This window comes from Gadus chalcogrammus, chromosome 18 (assembly GCF_026213295.1).
Source record: "Gadus chalcogrammus isolate NIFS_2021 chromosome 18, NIFS_Gcha_1.0, whole genome shotgun sequence".
Taxonomy (NCBI): domain Eukaryota; kingdom Metazoa; phylum Chordata; class Actinopteri; order Gadiformes; family Gadidae; genus Gadus; species Gadus chalcogrammus.
In genome coordinates, this window is record NC_079429.1 from 15,939,846 (window position 1) to 15,957,140 (window position 17,295).

Here is a 17,295-nt window from a genome sequence, read left to right on the forward strand (position 1 = left end):
AACCATTTAAAATAGATAGATAGATCTTGCTGCTTTTTCTCTCTTTTTGCTTCTCCGAAGCATAACTACCCTACCCGTACACCTTGGCAGTTTTACAGGCTCCCGCTAGTTCAGTATTATTCTTTACAGTCAATCTTCTACTTGACTTGAAGTACAATCATAAATTAAATATGGCTTAGGCTCTTCGCATCACATTGGCCGGGACTACCCAGCTCTACACTCTAAATTTACTAAAACGTATCGTTATTATGAATGTTTATTAGTAGAACAACGTTCTAGAAGTTGTCGAGATCACCTGATAGATACTCGTTTGACTTTTGATTTTATTTGAAGGGCTCGTTCTAGAAAATACTTTTATCATGCGCACGATTCCTGGTTAGCTAGCACACCATATTTTATTCATCGTACATTTGTGCTCTTTTTTTTATTGCAATTCCCGGCTGGATCCAATATGGATGCCAAGATAGCTGCCAGACATAATTTGACTCTGTGTTTTTTCCACCTGAATTTCCATGATCCTCGTTGTTCATGGCAGCACTGACGCCCGGTGTTCCTGTCTGTGGTGGATCTTTGCACGGCTCCCCCCAATTACCCTTCATAAGACACAACCTAATGGATTAATACAGGAATACATTCTCAGACTGTTATCCTGAGGAAGCGCAGGTTTAAATAAACAACCGGGAGGAACAACACATACCCTTCCTGGGCTTTCCTGCCGGGACAGGAAACATAAAGAGTCCTGTTAGATCTCAACATGCGGCTGTCGGCCGACGGCGCCATTTTGGATCCACCTCATTTGTTGTGCTGAACATTTTAGCCGGTCGGTTGATTTAACCGTGATGAGGTGTCATCAACAAGGTAGTCTGAGGACACACAGGATCGAACCAAGAACCCTTTGGGTGAGCGTTGATCATCCTTTAACTTCCTCCTCCTCTCACATCCTGCTTTCTTCTCTTTCCCCTCCTCCTCACCCTCCTCCTCCTCCTCCTCCTCCTCCTCCTCCCCCTCCTCCTCCTCCTCCTCTTCCTCCTCTTGCCCGTAGTTCCCGCTCCTCCAGGCTAGCCCCTGAAGCCAGTCGGGTCTTGTAAGTGGTCTGGAGACAACACAGGAGATTAGCCCTTCATGAAAAGAATCTTGACTATGTTAACAATGAATGGTATTGAAGGCATGACTAACAAAGCAACGCAGTTCAAACAGTTACAACAATAATGGGGGGAAACATTAAAGTTAACTCGGGGATAGAAACAGAGGGAGCGCTCGATAAATCAAATGAACAGATGAACAGAAACAGATATTTGCAAATACAACTGAAAGCTGTTTAAAGTGTAGGCTGTATCTATGTACTACAGAATGGTTCAGGGTGTCTCTGACCTATTCATGGGTTACCGCCGGGATCCCTGTACAGGAAGACGCTCCGGAATCCATTAACGGTCTGGCCGGTGTTTCTGAATGACCTGTTTGAATGAGTGGATTAGCCCATTAACTCTGATGACGCTTGGATTGGTCTGTCACTAAGAGAATAGCTGGAGGTGAAACATGGAGTGGATTGTATTCCAACACGGAATGTGACCCTAGATAAGGTGTTTTGTACTGGCCCTTGGGAAGAATGCATTGGTGATCTTCCGATGACTAGAATGGCCTTGGAGTTCTAACTCTTACATCGACCTCTCTTCCTTCCTTCCATCTCCGTCTCTCACACCCTCTCTCTTCCTTTGTCTTTCTCTCGGCATCTATCTCACCCCACATCTCTCTCTCTCTCTCTCTCTCTCTCTCTCTCTCTCTCTCTCTCTCTCTCTCTCTCTCTCTCTCTCTCTCTCTCTCTCTCTCTCTCTCTCTCTCTCTCTCTCTCTCTCTCTCTCTCTCTCTCTCTCTCTCTCTCTCTCTCTCTCTCTCTCTCTCTCTCTCCAGGTTCACAGTGGGGGATGTGTCTGATGCGGAGGCCGAGCCGTGCCTGGAGGTGGGGGGGAAGGAGGTGGAGTTCCAGGGAACCGAGGAGACCCACCCCGCCTTCGCCCACAACACAGAGATCATACCCTGGTAACACACACTTACACATGCACACAGCATTTAAAAAGCACACATAAAATGTATACTTACTCTAACACACAACATTTAATTTACAGTTACACACACACAATTTAACCACACACATTTACACACACAAACACGCGCGCACACACACACACACACACACACACACACACACACACACACACACACACACACACACACACACACACACACACACACACACACACACACACACACACACACACACACACACACACTAACATACATGCCCACACCTCCTGCAGGTACGTGCTGTCCCTGCAGCCCGACACACATCAGTTCCTGCTGCAGGGCGCTACGGTCATCCACTACGACCAGGACAGCCACCTCAGCGCCCGCTGCCTCCTCACACTGCAGCCCGACAACACCACCCTCACCTGGGGTAAGAGCCGGAGGAAGGCCCCCTGAGAACCACACCGCACAGGCACTTTATTATGATCCTATTAAGGCCCAATCCCATTTCTACCCCTTAACCCTTCCCCTTACCCCTTCCCCTTGTTTTGAAGGGGTAAGGGGAAGGGGTAAGGGGAAGGGGTAAGGGGTAGAAATGGGATTGGGCCTTAGGGAGCCCCTCCCCCTTCCCTTTCCCCCTTTCCCTCCCCCTTCCCCTTTCCCTCCCCCTTCCCCTTCCCCCTTCCCCTTCCCCCTTCAAAACAAGGGGGAGGGGTAAGGGGTAGAAATGGGATTGGGCCTAAGTCTACACTGAAGTTCTGATTGTGTATTTCCTTAATTATCCCATTCTACACGTTTGATAATTGACTGGTAAACCCGTTGTAAACATGCTAATCCAACGTCTGGCTGTCGTTCACCCCCCTGGCAGGGAAGCCTCGGTGCGGAGGACCCCCAGCGACGGAGCCTCCAGTTGGGCTCGGCCAAACCGTGTTTGCTGGTCTGGCCGAAGGCCTGCTGGATCTGGGGGTGGTCAAGGTACCCCTGGGACAAGACTTTAGTTGTTTAGTAGTGGAACATGTACATAATCATACATATATGTGTCATTTCTTTATTTAGTTGTTCACTTTATAAAAACGTTGTGAATGCGTACCGCGAGTAAGGAGCTTTTATTGTGAAATGCCAGGCGGTGTTCCTGGGTCACCACGGGGCAGACGTCCACGCTGTGTGTCTTCAAAACAAACTGAGCCAAATGACGGCGGAAGACAACGCCCTGACGCTCCTCTACGGCCTCGGCACCACCGACAACAGGTGGGCCCCTCTACATGAGGCCTCAAGTCCAAAACCACTATTCAATGACGCTCGAAGCAGCTCCACGCATGAAACTCTACTTTTCTACTGCATTATTCATTTTATCACTATCATAAAATTTTTGTCGTCATCTTCACTGCCGTTGAATGACAAAAAAGCGTATCGGTAACATAATCTTAATCGACTGTGACTCTGCCTCTGATAGGCTGCTTCACTTTGTGGCACCCAATCACACGGCCCAGGCGCTTCACAAGGGCCTATCAGAGCTGGTGAACGCCACCCGGAAGCTGAAGAGGTTCCCCGACCAAAGGCTGCAGTGGTTGAGGAGACAGTACGTCAGCTTGTATCAGGTGGGTTAAGGACGCTTTGGTTAGATATTATGGGTGATGTCTGGCGTGATGTTTGGGGTGATATAAGGGGAGATATTTGTGTGATATTTTGAATGATTGTTGGCTGATACTGGGATGATTGGTGTAATGTTTGGTGTGCCATTTGGAAGCTCTTTAGGCTGATGTTTGGGCTGATGTTTGGGCTGATATTTGGGCTGGTATTTGGATGATTTGTGGTGTAATATTGGGATGATACTTGTGATATCTGGAGGGCATTTGGGATGGCCTTTGACCAACGTGTTATGTGCCGCGCGTCGTGTCAGGAGGACGGGCGATACGAGGGCCCGTCGCTGGCCCAGGCCATCGAGCTGTTTGGGGGCCGGCGCTGGAACATGGGCGCCGGCGGGGCGGAGAAGGCGGGCGGCCAGAAGAACAACACGCTGGGAAACGAAAAGACCAAGAAGAAGAAGAAGGTCCTCGTCAGGGTCAGCAAAAAAACGATTTGCGCTTTTATTTTGAAGGATACGTCACTTTCTGTTTAGCATTGTCATTGATGTCCTTTAGCAGACGTTTGAATCGTCTTAGGGTGTTTTGGGATGGATGTCACTAAGGAGCAGATATCAGTTGGGGCATATTACTCAAGCATGGTTGTGGATTTATTTTAACGTAGGGAAATCTTATATTTCTAATGTATGTCTTATCATTTTAATGTTCCAATGGTTAAATAACACCCACCCAGCCATCCCATCCTACCATTCCACAGTTAACCTCCTCTGCTGGTCAATGGTCAATTAAGATGACATTAATGACATCATTGTTTCTTATTACACTTGTCTTCCTCCTGCTGATGGTCTGTGTCAGACTGCAAGCTGTGTGAACCAAATCACTTCCCAAAAATGCTGTGATGCTTGGCTCGTTACTGAAGTCGTTGACCGGTTGTTCACAGGGAGACAGCGGGGATGTGACGGACGATGAGATGGTTTCCCGAAAGACCCGGAGCTGTAAGGAAGCACTGGGCCGGAACGGAATGGAGTTCAACGACAGCATGGACCAGGACGAGTCGGGTAGGAACTCCTCAGGGCTTTTTGACATGTACATGGAAGGGTGGGAGGGGCAAATAAAGTCACATGCAATGCTCCACTAACTAAATAAATTAAATGATATAGATATATATATTACTATATTTTCTAGACATCACATAACTAGTGCAATGCTCGTCCAAACGTGGCCTTCGATATTGCGGCTTGCAGCTTTTTCGAGCGTCTCTCATCCAAACAACTTCACATCAGCACCACACTTCCTCGGGTCCTCGGCAGTACACCTGCCGGTGCAGTGCCCGTTCCGTGCCCGTTGTCAGAACGAACCCATTGTCAAAGCTTTCTCTAGAACTGCTCATTTGAACTACTTCTACCTCGATTCTGCACATCCTTCGGCAATAGACCCACCGAGTCCATCCAATGAACGATGGTTCAGGACAGACAGACAGACAGACAGACAGACAGACAGACAGACAGACAGACAGACAGACAGACAGACAGACAGACAGACAGACAGACAGACAGACAGACATGAGCTACTCTCAATATAGTTATGTATTAGTTATCACCTTTAACGTACCCAACTTTCCCAACGTTACCTGTTGATAACAAACTTTTTGCATCCCAAAATAAAATTGAAAGTAAATAAGTGCATTTATAGAAATTAATAAATTAAATATTTCTGTTTGATCTTTTCCTCTCCACACAGAGGACAGCTTTCCTGGACCGTTCTCCCTGTCAGCCAATAGGAGCCCAGCGATGCTGGCCTCTTCCTCCTCCTCCTCCACCTCCTCCTCTTCCTCCTCCAGCATGGTCGGGGCGGTCCAGACCCGCCCCCAGGCCTCTCCCGTCCTATCAGGGGCCGCAAAGACACCGCCGCCTGGGTACGTGCCATCGGATCACATCATGCCTCTTTTTTCCTACTTACGTTAATTGCTGTTGATTTTGAGTTGTTGTTGTTGTTGTTGTTGTTTACTAGTGCGTGGAGCAGCCGGTCGTGGCACGGCAGGTGCAAAGGTTGCTTCAAAGGCTTCCAGAACCTGATGATCTCAGACAGCTCCATGAGCTTCATTGAGTTCGTGGAGCTCTTCAAGTCCTTCAGGTAGGAACCCTAACCCTCAACTCGACCACTCCAAAGCCCCCTCTGAGCCTCGAGACTTGTGGACAGGGCTACGTCGGGTCGGATGGTGAAGAGTGTGTTTGGTGTTTTATGCTAGCATCCGCAGCAGGAAAGACCTGAAGGAGCTGTTCGATACGTTTGCTGTCCCCGTGAGCCGATCCAGCCCTGAGTCGGCGCCTCTCTACACCAACCTGCGCATCGACGACCTGGACATGGGACTCCAGCCGGACCTCGGTACCCATCCACCTGCTAACATGCCACATGCTAACATACCTCATACAAAGATATCTCATACTCACATGCCCCATGCTAACATACCTCATACAAAGATATTTCATACTCGCATGCCCCATTCTAACATACCTCATGCTATCACTCCAACATACCACATGCTAACATACCTCATGCAAAGATATCTCATGCTAACATGCCCCATGCTAACATACCAAATGCTAGAGTGTCCCATGCTAACAAACATAATGATATTATGCTATGTGTCAGCATAGAACATGATAATGTTCTATGCTATCATTTATTACACAGTAATACACTGCATGTTAAAATACACTATTTTCTTTCTCTCTCTCTCTCTCTCTCTCTCTCTCTCTCTCTCTCTCTCTCTCTCTCCCTCTCCCCCTCCCTCCCTCTCCCCCTCCCTCCCTCCCTCCCTCCCTCTCTCTCTCAGACCTGTTGACCAGGAACGGGTCAGACCTGGGCCTCTTCATCCGAACGCAGCAGCAGATGACGGACAACCAGAAGCAGATCTCCGACGCCATCGCGGCGGCGAGCATCGTGTCCAACGGCACGGGCGTGGAGAACGCCTCGCTCGGGGTCCTGGGCATGGCCATTCCCCAGCTCAACGACTTCCTGGTCAACTGCCAGAGAGAGCACCTGAGCTATGACGACATCCTCAGCATCATACAGGTAGTGGAATAGAGCCCCAACAATGTACAGTTGTGAGTGGAGGTAGAGTTCTGAGTTTGATGCTGTGTTTTAAAGTCAGGCCGGGTCCAAATTGGGATTAATTTCAAAGTGGAGGGAGAGTGCTACATGGAGGGGGTGGTAAGAGTGCTACTTGGAGGGGGTGATAGAATTCTGGGTGGAGGAAGTGTTCTACGTGGATAAAGAGATAGAGTTCTAAGTGGAGGTGGAGGTAGTTCTACATGGAGGTAGAGTTCTAAGTGGAGGTGGAGGTAGTTCTACATGGAGGTAGAGTTCTAAGTGGAGATGGAGGTAGTTCTATATGGAGGTAGAGTTCTAAGTGGAGGTAGAGTTCTAAGTGGAGACGCTGGTAGAGTTCTAAGAGAACATGTAGGTAGAGTTCTAAGTTGAGGTCTAATTGTACCTCTAGATAAAATCGATCAATAATATGTAGGATTTGACTGCAATTCTAAGTGGACGTTGGGTTCTAAATGGTAGATTGTAGAGTTTGAGCACGATGGTGGGGGGAGCTATAAAGATAACTCGAACACTCTATAAATAGAGTGGTAGAGAGAGTTTACTTCCAGTAAAGGATGTGGGTTGTTGCTGTTAATGGACGAATGGCTACCTTGAATAATAAACCGAAAGCTCTTGGGAGTGGGGTTGAAATAGTAGCTTGAGAGTGTTTGAGGTTTGTGAGGAGAACGGGGAGATAGGGTTAGATTCAGTTAGATTAATGATGATGATTACTTATTTAAACACTGCACAACTGACTTCAAATTCATGGAATGGGTGGATGGGCAGACTGACAGATGGAAAAATTAGCAGATAAGCGGGAATGCTTTGCCAAATTGACGAATCTAGAGGAGTAAACGAGGAACAGAATCAGACTGATAAAGAGACTTGTACTCCGACAGAGAGAGGAGACAGAGGAACTAGAGATGATTAGCAGAGAGAGACAGAGAGAGACAGAGAGAGTGAGAGAGAGTGAGGGACAGTGAAAGAGTGTGAGGGGGATTGATGACAGATTGATGGAGGTTCAGAGGAAAGGAAGTAAGGAAGCTGTAAACAGGAAATGACAGAGTGGGTCGTTGACTTTAATGAGCTTTAATTAATTTTGTCTGCTTCAGAAATTTGAGCCGTCGTCGAGCATGCGACAGATGGGCTGGATGTCATTTGAAGGCTTTGCCAGGTTGGTAGTGTTAGCATTCATATTACAGTAAAACAACTGTACTTCTGTTAGGAATACCACTCAATTTAAAATGTTAACAACAATTTAGATATTTCAAATAATAAAAGGCGAGAAGCTAGACAATTGAGTCAGTTTTTTAAATTTAATTATTTAAATAAATTAAATTGTTAGACATTGTTACTCATTTTTTTTATAATTCAATTATACTTCATTCAATATAGTTTCCAGATAAAACATACTTCATAGATTTTATGATAGTAATATTCTTTATGTTTTTTACTTTTAATCCGGCTATTTAATTTCATATTCTCTGTGCCTTTTTTTCTTTGCATTCATTTGCTTGGCCCTCCCTCCCTCCCTCCCTCCCTCCCTCCTTCCCTCCCCCCCCTGTCCTCCAGGTATCTGATGGACAAGGAGAACTGTGCGTCGCGTCACGAGGAGTCTCAGGTGGACCCGGCGGAGCTGCAGCACCCCCTCTCCTACTACTACATCGAGTCGTCCCACAACACCTACCTGACCGGACACCAGCTCAAAGGGGAGTCCTCCGTGGAGCTGTACAGCCAGGTGAGGGGGCTGGAGGAGGGACGCATGGACAGATGGACGGATGGACAGATGGACGGATGGACAGATGGACGGATGATGAATTGTGGATGGATGGATGGATGGATGGATGGATGGATGGGTGGAGGATAAATGGACGGATGGATGGATGGATGGATTATGGACCGATGGATGATGAATTGATGATGAATAGATGGATGAATGATGGATGCATTGGTGGCTGGTGGATGAATGATGAAGAAACAGATGGATCGGCGGACAGGCAGACAGACAGGAGGGCATGCAGACTTGTGTCATTATCATCGTTCTCAGTGGCTGATACATTAGATTTAAAATGGGAGGTTTTCGCTCTGCTCCTCCATCTCATTGAAGAACGCCTGATGGATTCACAAAGAAATGCAGTTCTACTCAAAACTCCTCTTTTGATATTAACCTAATGTTTGTCCTCTCCTCTCGGTTGCCGTGGTGATGCAGGTCCTTCTGCAGGGGTGCAGGAGCGTGGAGCTGGACTGCTGGGATGGAGACGACGGCATGCCGGTCATCTACCACGGACACACCCTCACCACCAAGATACCCTTCAAGGTTGATGAACCCTCCCCCCCCCACACACACACACACACACACACACACACACACACACACACACACACACACACACACACACACACACACACACACACACACACACACACACACACACACACACACCACCAAGATACCCTTCAGGTATATATACCTCCCTTACACACAGACAAACACTCGCAAAGGCACGGACGCACACGGACGCAGATGTATACACACACGCCACCAAGGTAGGATTAGGGTTCCTTGGGTTCATTTTTAGGGAGACCAGAAACATCCCAAAAGAAATGCAATACACTGTCTAAATCTCACAAGGACTTGAGTGCTTGTTGTTGTTTTTTGTGATCAATTTTTTATTTTATGATTTATACAACAAACAGATAGACATATAGAAAACAATTAGGCATATGCACAAATAAGACAACATACTACATTTGACCTAAACACAAATAAGACAACATACACCAATCAGACATAAACGCAAATAAGACAACATTTGACATTAAAAAACACATACACAAATGAGACAACACACACACACACACACACACACACACACACACACACACACACACACACACACACACACACACACACGGGGGTCTTGCCCCCCCACCTAGAGAAAATCAGTCATCTGAACAGCTCAGTAGAGTTGTTAAGTCTGAGTCAGAAATTTAGGATAACAGATGTAAAAGAAGTAGAAGAAGGAAAGAAAATCATGGCTACTCCCCCAACATACTAACGATAAAGGACGACCACAAGTTGATATTTTTAGCTTGCGCGCCATGCATGCTGGCCACAGATTTCTCTAACTTAGCCAGATCTATAACTGTGTTCACCCAGTGTTGATAAGATAGATCATGAGGTGCTCTCCATCTCTGTGCTATAAGCTTTTTGGCAGCAGTAAGGCCTACCAGAAACCAGCGTTGGTGCATCAAAGAAAGTTCCAAACCAGTGAAATCGTTCAGCAATAGGACAGTTGGGGAGCAGGGGATGGTACGCTCCAGCACCATAGACATTCTGTTGGACACCATACTCAGAAAGTCTCTCACACCAGGGCAATCCCAGACCATGTGAACAAAGGTTCCTGTGGTTTCTAAAGAGCATAGCTGACAGTTGGGAGATGGATTTAATTTCATCAAAAATAATTTATGCGGAGTGCAGTAGAGTCTGTGTGCAAAGTTATAATGAATCATTTAATGGTTGGGATTACGAGATGCTAGGTCAATCTTTGACCAGACTATGGACCAATTGATTGTGGAAGGTGCCATTGAGAGATCATGGCTCCTGCGACTATCCAACTGCAGAGTTTTTTTCTGCACGTTTACAAAGGAACGTGTAAAGGGCGGACACCAAGCCTTGGGTAGAAAGATTTCCACATATTTTATGGATTGGATGAGGTTCCACGTTTTCCCCTCAGGGTACTCCGTATGCCCGTAAGGCACTGCGGAGTTGTAGGTAGAGTGCTTGTTTTGTTGGCAATTTATTTGTGTTTCCAGCAATGTCCACATTCGGTTTAAATTCAGTTCATCCAGTATTATATACAGTCTATGTACGTTACACACTGGAGCCCCACTGGTCAACCGGTATATGATCTTCTTTTTTACTGTTGTCGAGCTAGTGGGATTCACTTCTAAGCAGTGATTTTTATCCACTGGGAACATTTTGAAACGTGAGACTTCTCCAGTTTAATTGTGTTTTAGCCAAGCGGTTGTCGAGGGCAGGGTACTTGGCCTTGTGATTGGAATACTGTGTAGAAGTATCGACCGAACCATGGCTCTATAGACAGGACTGCTGTCTGCCCGGCAGGAAAACACAACTACACACCCGCGACTCATATCGGTGATCACGTCTTTAGTTCCCCGCGTTGCATCGCTGTTACATCGCAGAGCGTGAATATCCAATAGCTTTCATACTTAAAATCTACCAATACAAATAGAATCTAATTCTGTTGGAAGCACCGTAATGTCTACATTATCGTTGTGAAGTTACAACAACGGGAAACACATTCACAAAGTAACTTATATTACGGTTGTTTTGTCCATGGTTAACAGCGCTGGGCTTCCCAAAATTACATTATCTTCGATGTTTGGGTAGTCGACTCATCTGATGTAAAGTTATCATGTCAACGTTATGTAACCTAACTATTTCATTAAATAATAAAGTCGATAATACATTAACACATCCGTGAACAAGATTTCTGTATCAGTTTGCCTACTTTACAAAGTATTATTTTAACGTGCTGTTTAAGAGACCCCTAGCGGCAGAAATTACATAGTATACACTTTATGAGTGTCAAATAAAACACAGCCTTCATCTATAAATCTTAAACCCTGTCCTGTTCCTTCCCGTGATTCCAAAGGACGTGGTGGAGGCGGTAAACCGCTCAGCATTCGTTAACTCCGACATGCCCGTCATCCTGTCCATAGAGAACCACTGCTCCCTGCCCCAGCAACGCACGATGGCCGACATCTTCAAGGTAGGACGCACAACCATGGAACCCGGGATGACATCAATAATGAACAAAATGGCACCAATAGGTCTCAAACTGTTTTAACTCGGGAAAAGCATTTTATCATCAATTCTTATCTGTTATGATTTGGGATTCATTGCAATCTAATAATTTTCTAGATTTCCTTTCGAGATGGGCTACTTATAAAGTGGTCTGATAAGAGTAGGGGAGGAATGTCTTTTTTATGGTTATTTGTGGTCCTCTGTAGAAGCAGGTCTGTTTATTTGGTGTTTTGATAAAGGAGCTTGAGGCTTCCTCCCAGGAGGGGGTCCCTCTGAGGATTCAGACAACAATCTGTTGTCAGAATCTCTCTCTTTCCTCTCGTCTCTCTCCTCTCACTCCTCCTCTCTCCTCTCACTCCTCTCTTCTCCTCTCTCTTCTCCTTTTCCTCTCAGTCTTTCTACCCTCTCTTTTCCCTCCTCCCTCTCCTATCTTCCCTCCCCCTCTTTACTCTGACCTCCCTCCCTCTCTCCCTCCCTCCCTCCTCTCCATCCTCCCCTCATTAAAGGGCAATGCGAGTGATTAAACCATTGTAGTAAACCATCTTAGCTAAAACGTCTGCTAATGAACAATCATTAGTAAAAATATCTTCCGTGTGCCGACTCTGCTGAAAAACATTTAACGTGAGTGTGCCCTCGACCACAAATGTAAGCGACAGCGTTATAGCATTTTTTTATCATGGAAATCAATAGAGAGAAAAAGAGCAAAGAGTTTGTGAGTGTTTGGGAACGAAAACAAGATGGTGAATCACCATACAAGTGCTTTACAAAGTGTCTCATCACAAAGAGCAAAGCACTGCTGCTCTCATCAGCATTAGTGGCAGGCACACTCACGTTAAACGCTCAGAGGGGTCCTCTAACCTTGTTAAATCATTCAGCTCATTCCAGCCTCGCGAGACCATCCTCTCCAGATCACATTTCAGTCGCTCTCTGAAGATCGGTCCGGCCTCGTTACCTGTTCTAACCCACATTCAGAATTAAATTGCGGACGGACCAATCTGTGCTAGAGGGAGTTTTAGTTCATAAGGAAAAGAAAGGGCAAGGAAAAGTGTGGCGATCGACGGAGGAATCCAAACCGTTGATCTGAAATAGTGAATAACGAAGTTAGAAGAGGAATAGAAACACTTTTCTGAGCGAGGCGTTTTCTGCCTCGCCGGCGCCCGCTCCTGACCCGTTGACCCTCCTCTCCCAGGCGGTGTTTGGCGAGCGTCTGGTGATGCGTTTCCTGCTTGAGAGCGACTTCAGCGACGACCCCCTCCTGCCCTCCCCCCTCCAGCTGAGGGGGAAGATACTCCTCAAGAACAAGAAGCTCAAAGCCCACCAAGCGCCTGTAGACATCCTCAAACAGAAGGTCAACACACTCACTCACACATCTTACAAGATGCTCACAAGCGGAATAACTTGTCAGTTGTAAGTAATGCAATGCAAACACTCTCTCTCTCTCTCTCTCTCTCTCTCTCTCTCTCCGTTCACAGGCTCACCAGCTCGCCCACATGCAGGCCCAGGCTAGCAACGGGGGGTCGCCAGGGGTGGGCTCCACAGGCAACAACACCAATGAGGAAGAGGAGGAGGAAGAGGACGAGTACGACTATGACTACGAATCTCTCTCAGACGGTAAGGAGAAACACGCTTCTTTCATCACCCACATCCGTGAATCAACCAGTCTAATATGAAGAGGCCAGGCACACCTACTCTTTTTTTTAATGTTTCTTTTTGCCCAAATTGTTGGTTAACTGAAGTGCAACCAATATGTACAATGAGAAACTGGGTCAAGGCTGCCTTGGTTGGTGTAGGTACCTCCACATGCCGCAGTTACATTTTACAGTAGTGATTTAGTACTCTTTAAAGTGCTCTTTAAAGTCAGGCAGCCGGCCCTTCCATAGGTACACCATTATTTGCAGGGGAGCCCTATCACAATGACTGGATATGGCTTTTTTCTTAAATGCATCACACCAACATCCCTCCACAGACTGGGTCCGACTAGTTCAAACTGGTTGATACCGGCAGAAGGCTCTCCCTGGGTTTCTTAAGGAGTTTCCCGTTGCAATATTTCCCGTTATTTCCTTGATCCCTTCATACTTTGCATTCTTTTCACTCCCTTCGTTTTCTTATCCTTTGTTTTGGTGCATCTCTCCTGTGTAGCCGATGTCCTCATGGCCTCTACCGCCTCCTATAGCCTGGAAGGTAATTAAATGGTGTTGTGAACCATGGCTCCCCACTCTCATGCGTATCCATGGTGATCCGATACGCTGAAGTGAACCATATTCACGTTTCATATCATTTTTCCCCGGAAACGATCCCTGTTGTTGTTTTGAATCTGTTACACGTTTTTGCTGTAACTAATATTCAGCAACCTACCTAAATACTTCATATTGACGTAAGCCGAGAGCTGCTATGGATGGTATAATATTTCTTGTGCCCGTTTTGTCGAGATGATAGGTGCCTCTTTAACCATTATAACCATAAGGTTACGACATGAAAATGCCTTAATTATGCCAGTATCACGACAAAACCAAAGAGTTATAGTTTCTATACCACCCAAGACAGCTCTCAGCTTCTGTAAATATTTGCCATCTGAACATACACAGTTAACAAATATCTAGCGAGCCATATTTGTACGCTTTGCTAGTAGATACCTCCTCATCATTGTATCAGAATCATGCTATCAATCTGTAACCATGGCGATGGGCATTTGCGCTTTCCCATTGAGCTTCCTTTGACAAAGCTTCATGGTTTATGCATGTCCGTTGCTCTTACCTGCAACGTCTGTGCACGCCGTCGCCCTACCATGCTCATGTCTGCCAACGTTAACTTATTGCACCACATGTCCTGTAGGGCAAGTGGCAGTCCATTTTTACCCGTCCCCCAAACAATTAACCTGTCCCCTCAAATATACCAGAATACGATCGCTATCAGTTTACATTATCAAACATACACCAACCATATTATCAAACATATACCAACCATATTATCAAACATATACCAACCACATTATGAAACATATACCAACCATATTATCAAACATATACCAACCATATTATCAAACATATACCAACCATATTATCAAACATATACCAACCATATTATCAAACATATACCAACCATATTATCAAACATATACCAACCATATTATCAAACATATACCAACCATATTATCAAACATATACCAACCATATTATCAAACATATACCAACCATATTATCAAACATATACCAACCATATTATCAAGAAGCGTAATTCCGCTGCCATCAGTGCTGTGTCACTGCGGCTGATCAGGCTGAATTGTGTGTGTGCGTGTGTGTGTGTACGTGTGCTTGTACGTGTGTGTGTGTGCGTGCGTGCCCGCGTGCGCATGTGTCAGAAGATGGTGGGGAGATCTTGTTCACGGATTAGTATTTTCGATAGACGCACAAACCAACTGTTTTGACTGGCTATAAGTAAACAACCAACTGAAGAATGGAATCATACTCCGAACTTCGTATATCGTGTTTTGAGAAGGCAAATGGCCGCAACCAAGTAATGATGGATGATTCGGAATTGATGTTATAAATTGCTAATTAATTCGGTATTTCGATGCTTAAGATTAGGTCAGGGGGTTGGCCGTCTGGGATCGTTGTGTCATGTCATGCTATCGTTGTTGTTGTTTCTCCTGTCCCATCGGCCACTTCATAACAATTATCTGGCTGCCCGATATTTACCTTAAACTGTCTTTGGCAGCCTTTAATGTCGATGTTTTTGTTGAAACAATGTTGAAAACCTATTCAAGAGGATCATGTGCAAGTCATTAAGGATCAGGTAGGGGTTAGACAGTACAGAGACAAGTCATTAAGGATCAGGTAGGGGTTAGACAGTACAGAGACAAGTCATTAAGGATCAGGTAGGGGTTAGACAGTACAGAGACAAGTCATTAAGGATCAGGTAGGGGTTAAACAGTACAGAGACAAGTCATTAAGGATCAGGTAGGGGTTAAACAGTACAGAGACAAGTCATTAAGGATCAGGTAGGGGTTAGACAGTACAGAGACAAGTCATTAAGGATCAGGTAGGGGTTAGACAGTACAGAGACAAGTCATTAAGGAGCTGGTTGTGGTAAGACAACATCAACTTGCTAAAGGATGCTTATAGTGAGACTGGGAAAAGCCCTTTCCGAGTCCATTCAAGGAACTTGGGCTGGGGCCCGAAACTCAGACTAATGAATAAATCCAACTAATTATGCCATTACTGTCAACGCTGTCGCAACTCAAATCCATGTGGCATCGTTATATAACTGTTGGCCGTGTGGAGATGTCTACGCCATTACAAGCTTGTCAATGATTGGCATGTAAATGAGACGGGTCTTCAAGAGTAGACAGATGTTTTCTAAAGAAATAGCCTCTCTCCCTCACAAACATAGCACACACGCAACCGACCACACCCACCCACACAGAAAAACAAGCACGCAGGGATGTATGTCAGCGTAAACAGCCCCGGCAAACTGTGTGTGTGTGTGTGTGTGTGTGTGTGTGTGTGTGTGTGTGTGTGTGTGTGTGTGTGTGTGTGTGTGTGTGTGTGTGTGTGTGTGTGTGTGTGTGTGTGTGTGTGTGTGTGTGTGTGTGTGTAACATAGCTAGAGCTGGGCTTCATATGGAAACCAAAACAGAGCCATCTGGTTTCTCAGGCCCCTGCTCTGCCCCGACACGACACATCCACGCCGTGGAAAGCCCCCCCCCCCCCCCCCCCCCCAGGCACCCTGGCCCTGTACTGGACGTGCCCCCCGTACCCTGTCGCCCTGCCCCCTCGCAGGGCTTCACACGGCCGGCCCTGGGCTGGCTCCCTCTGACGCTCCACGGCCCACTCTGGTCCTGGAGAAGTTCACATTAAGGGGAAGGGACGCCGGATGGGTGCCTTTCTGTCTGGCCCTCGCTCTCTCAGACTCTCCCTTTCATAAGTTTTGAGTTTGTTTTGACAGATAAAAATAAAGTTAGGATTGACTTTCTGTTGTCGACGTCGGATTGTGTTAAGGGGGGGGGGGGGTTAGATGGAAGCACTTGACGAAGGTCGGTCACAAGTGCATGAAGGCAACAACAAACGTATGACGTTGCCTGGCGCAGATTTTGTCATCGTCTTGTCCACGAGGTCTGTGGGACCCCTAAGCGGAAGATCACGCGCAGCCCAGAATGTGTGGCCCCTTGGATGGTACGCATAGCAAGCGGTCCACTAGCTAGCGCATGCTCCAGATGACAAAATGGATGCCAACTAGAAGAGAGGTTGTGCGAGGAGATCTGCCGACAGCCAGACGGCATTGTACTCTAGCCGACATATCCCACAAACTTTTGCGAGAGATAAAAATGCCATTTCCTTTCTGTATTCCCATGCCTCTTCTTCTTTAGTATTTTTTTATGGTGTTCGGAAAATATGATATGAAGGGAAACTGCGGGTGTGGAACACAGAAAGCGTGTCGGAGCCTTTAACCCTACCTGCTCTGATGCTTTGGGTACAAGATGAATGCTAGTGAACGCTCAGAATCTTGGTTCTCTGCTGCAGATCTAGCCTTTTAGTTCACAGTAAAGGAGCTACTCTGCTCAGAGACTCTTGTGTTTGTTGTGGTGTGTCCATCTGGCAGATAAGGGCCTTGGTCGATGTGTTTTTGGCCGTAACGCTCATGTGGAGTATATCTAGAGCAAGGAACCGCAAACTGCTACTGCTCGTGTTTACAGTGGCGAGGGGGAGGGGCCGAACATGGCCATCTGCCTGGAAATGCTGTCACGCAGTCCGGGGCCAATATGTAAAATATA

At 46.3% G+C, this 17,295-nt stretch overlaps 1 protein-coding gene across 5 annotated transcripts in view; it reads left to right on the plus strand.

Annotated features, from left to right (window-relative positions):
- plce1 (phospholipase C, epsilon 1) overlaps positions 1-17,295 on the plus strand; it is a 74,022-nt gene that overhangs the window by 40,630 nt on the left and 16,097 nt on the right. For 2 of the 5 annotated variants that reach the window (XM_056577760.1, XM_056577764.1), the window contains 19 exons: positions 1,043-1,084; positions 1,909-2,037; positions 2,316-2,452; positions 2,891-2,997; positions 3,146-3,270; positions 3,476-3,620; positions 3,923-4,084; positions 4,546-4,663; positions 5,346-5,520; positions 5,616-5,738; positions 5,854-5,990; positions 6,442-6,680; positions 7,808-7,869; positions 8,268-8,433; positions 8,905-9,012; positions 11,375-11,491; positions 12,716-12,874; positions 12,999-13,137; positions 13,666-13,707. In XM_056577760.1, coding sequence (XP_056433735.1) covers positions 1,043-1,084; positions 1,909-2,037; positions 2,316-2,452; positions 2,891-2,997; positions 3,146-3,270; positions 3,476-3,620; positions 3,923-4,084; positions 4,546-4,663; positions 5,346-5,520; positions 5,616-5,738; positions 5,854-5,990; positions 6,442-6,680; positions 7,808-7,869; positions 8,268-8,433; positions 8,905-9,012; positions 11,375-11,491; positions 12,716-12,874; positions 12,999-13,137; positions 13,666-13,707 — 2,432 coding nt within the window. The remainder of the gene's footprint in view (positions 1-1,042; positions 1,085-1,908; positions 2,038-2,315; positions 2,453-2,890; positions 2,998-3,145; positions 3,271-3,475; positions 3,621-3,922; positions 4,085-4,545; positions 4,664-5,345; positions 5,521-5,615; positions 5,739-5,853; positions 5,991-6,441; positions 6,681-7,807; positions 7,870-8,267; positions 8,434-8,904; positions 9,013-11,374; positions 11,492-12,715; positions 12,875-12,998; positions 13,138-13,665; positions 13,708-17,295) is intronic. The other 3 variants (XM_056577763.1, XM_056577765.1, XM_056577762.1) reach the window with 2 other exon arrangements.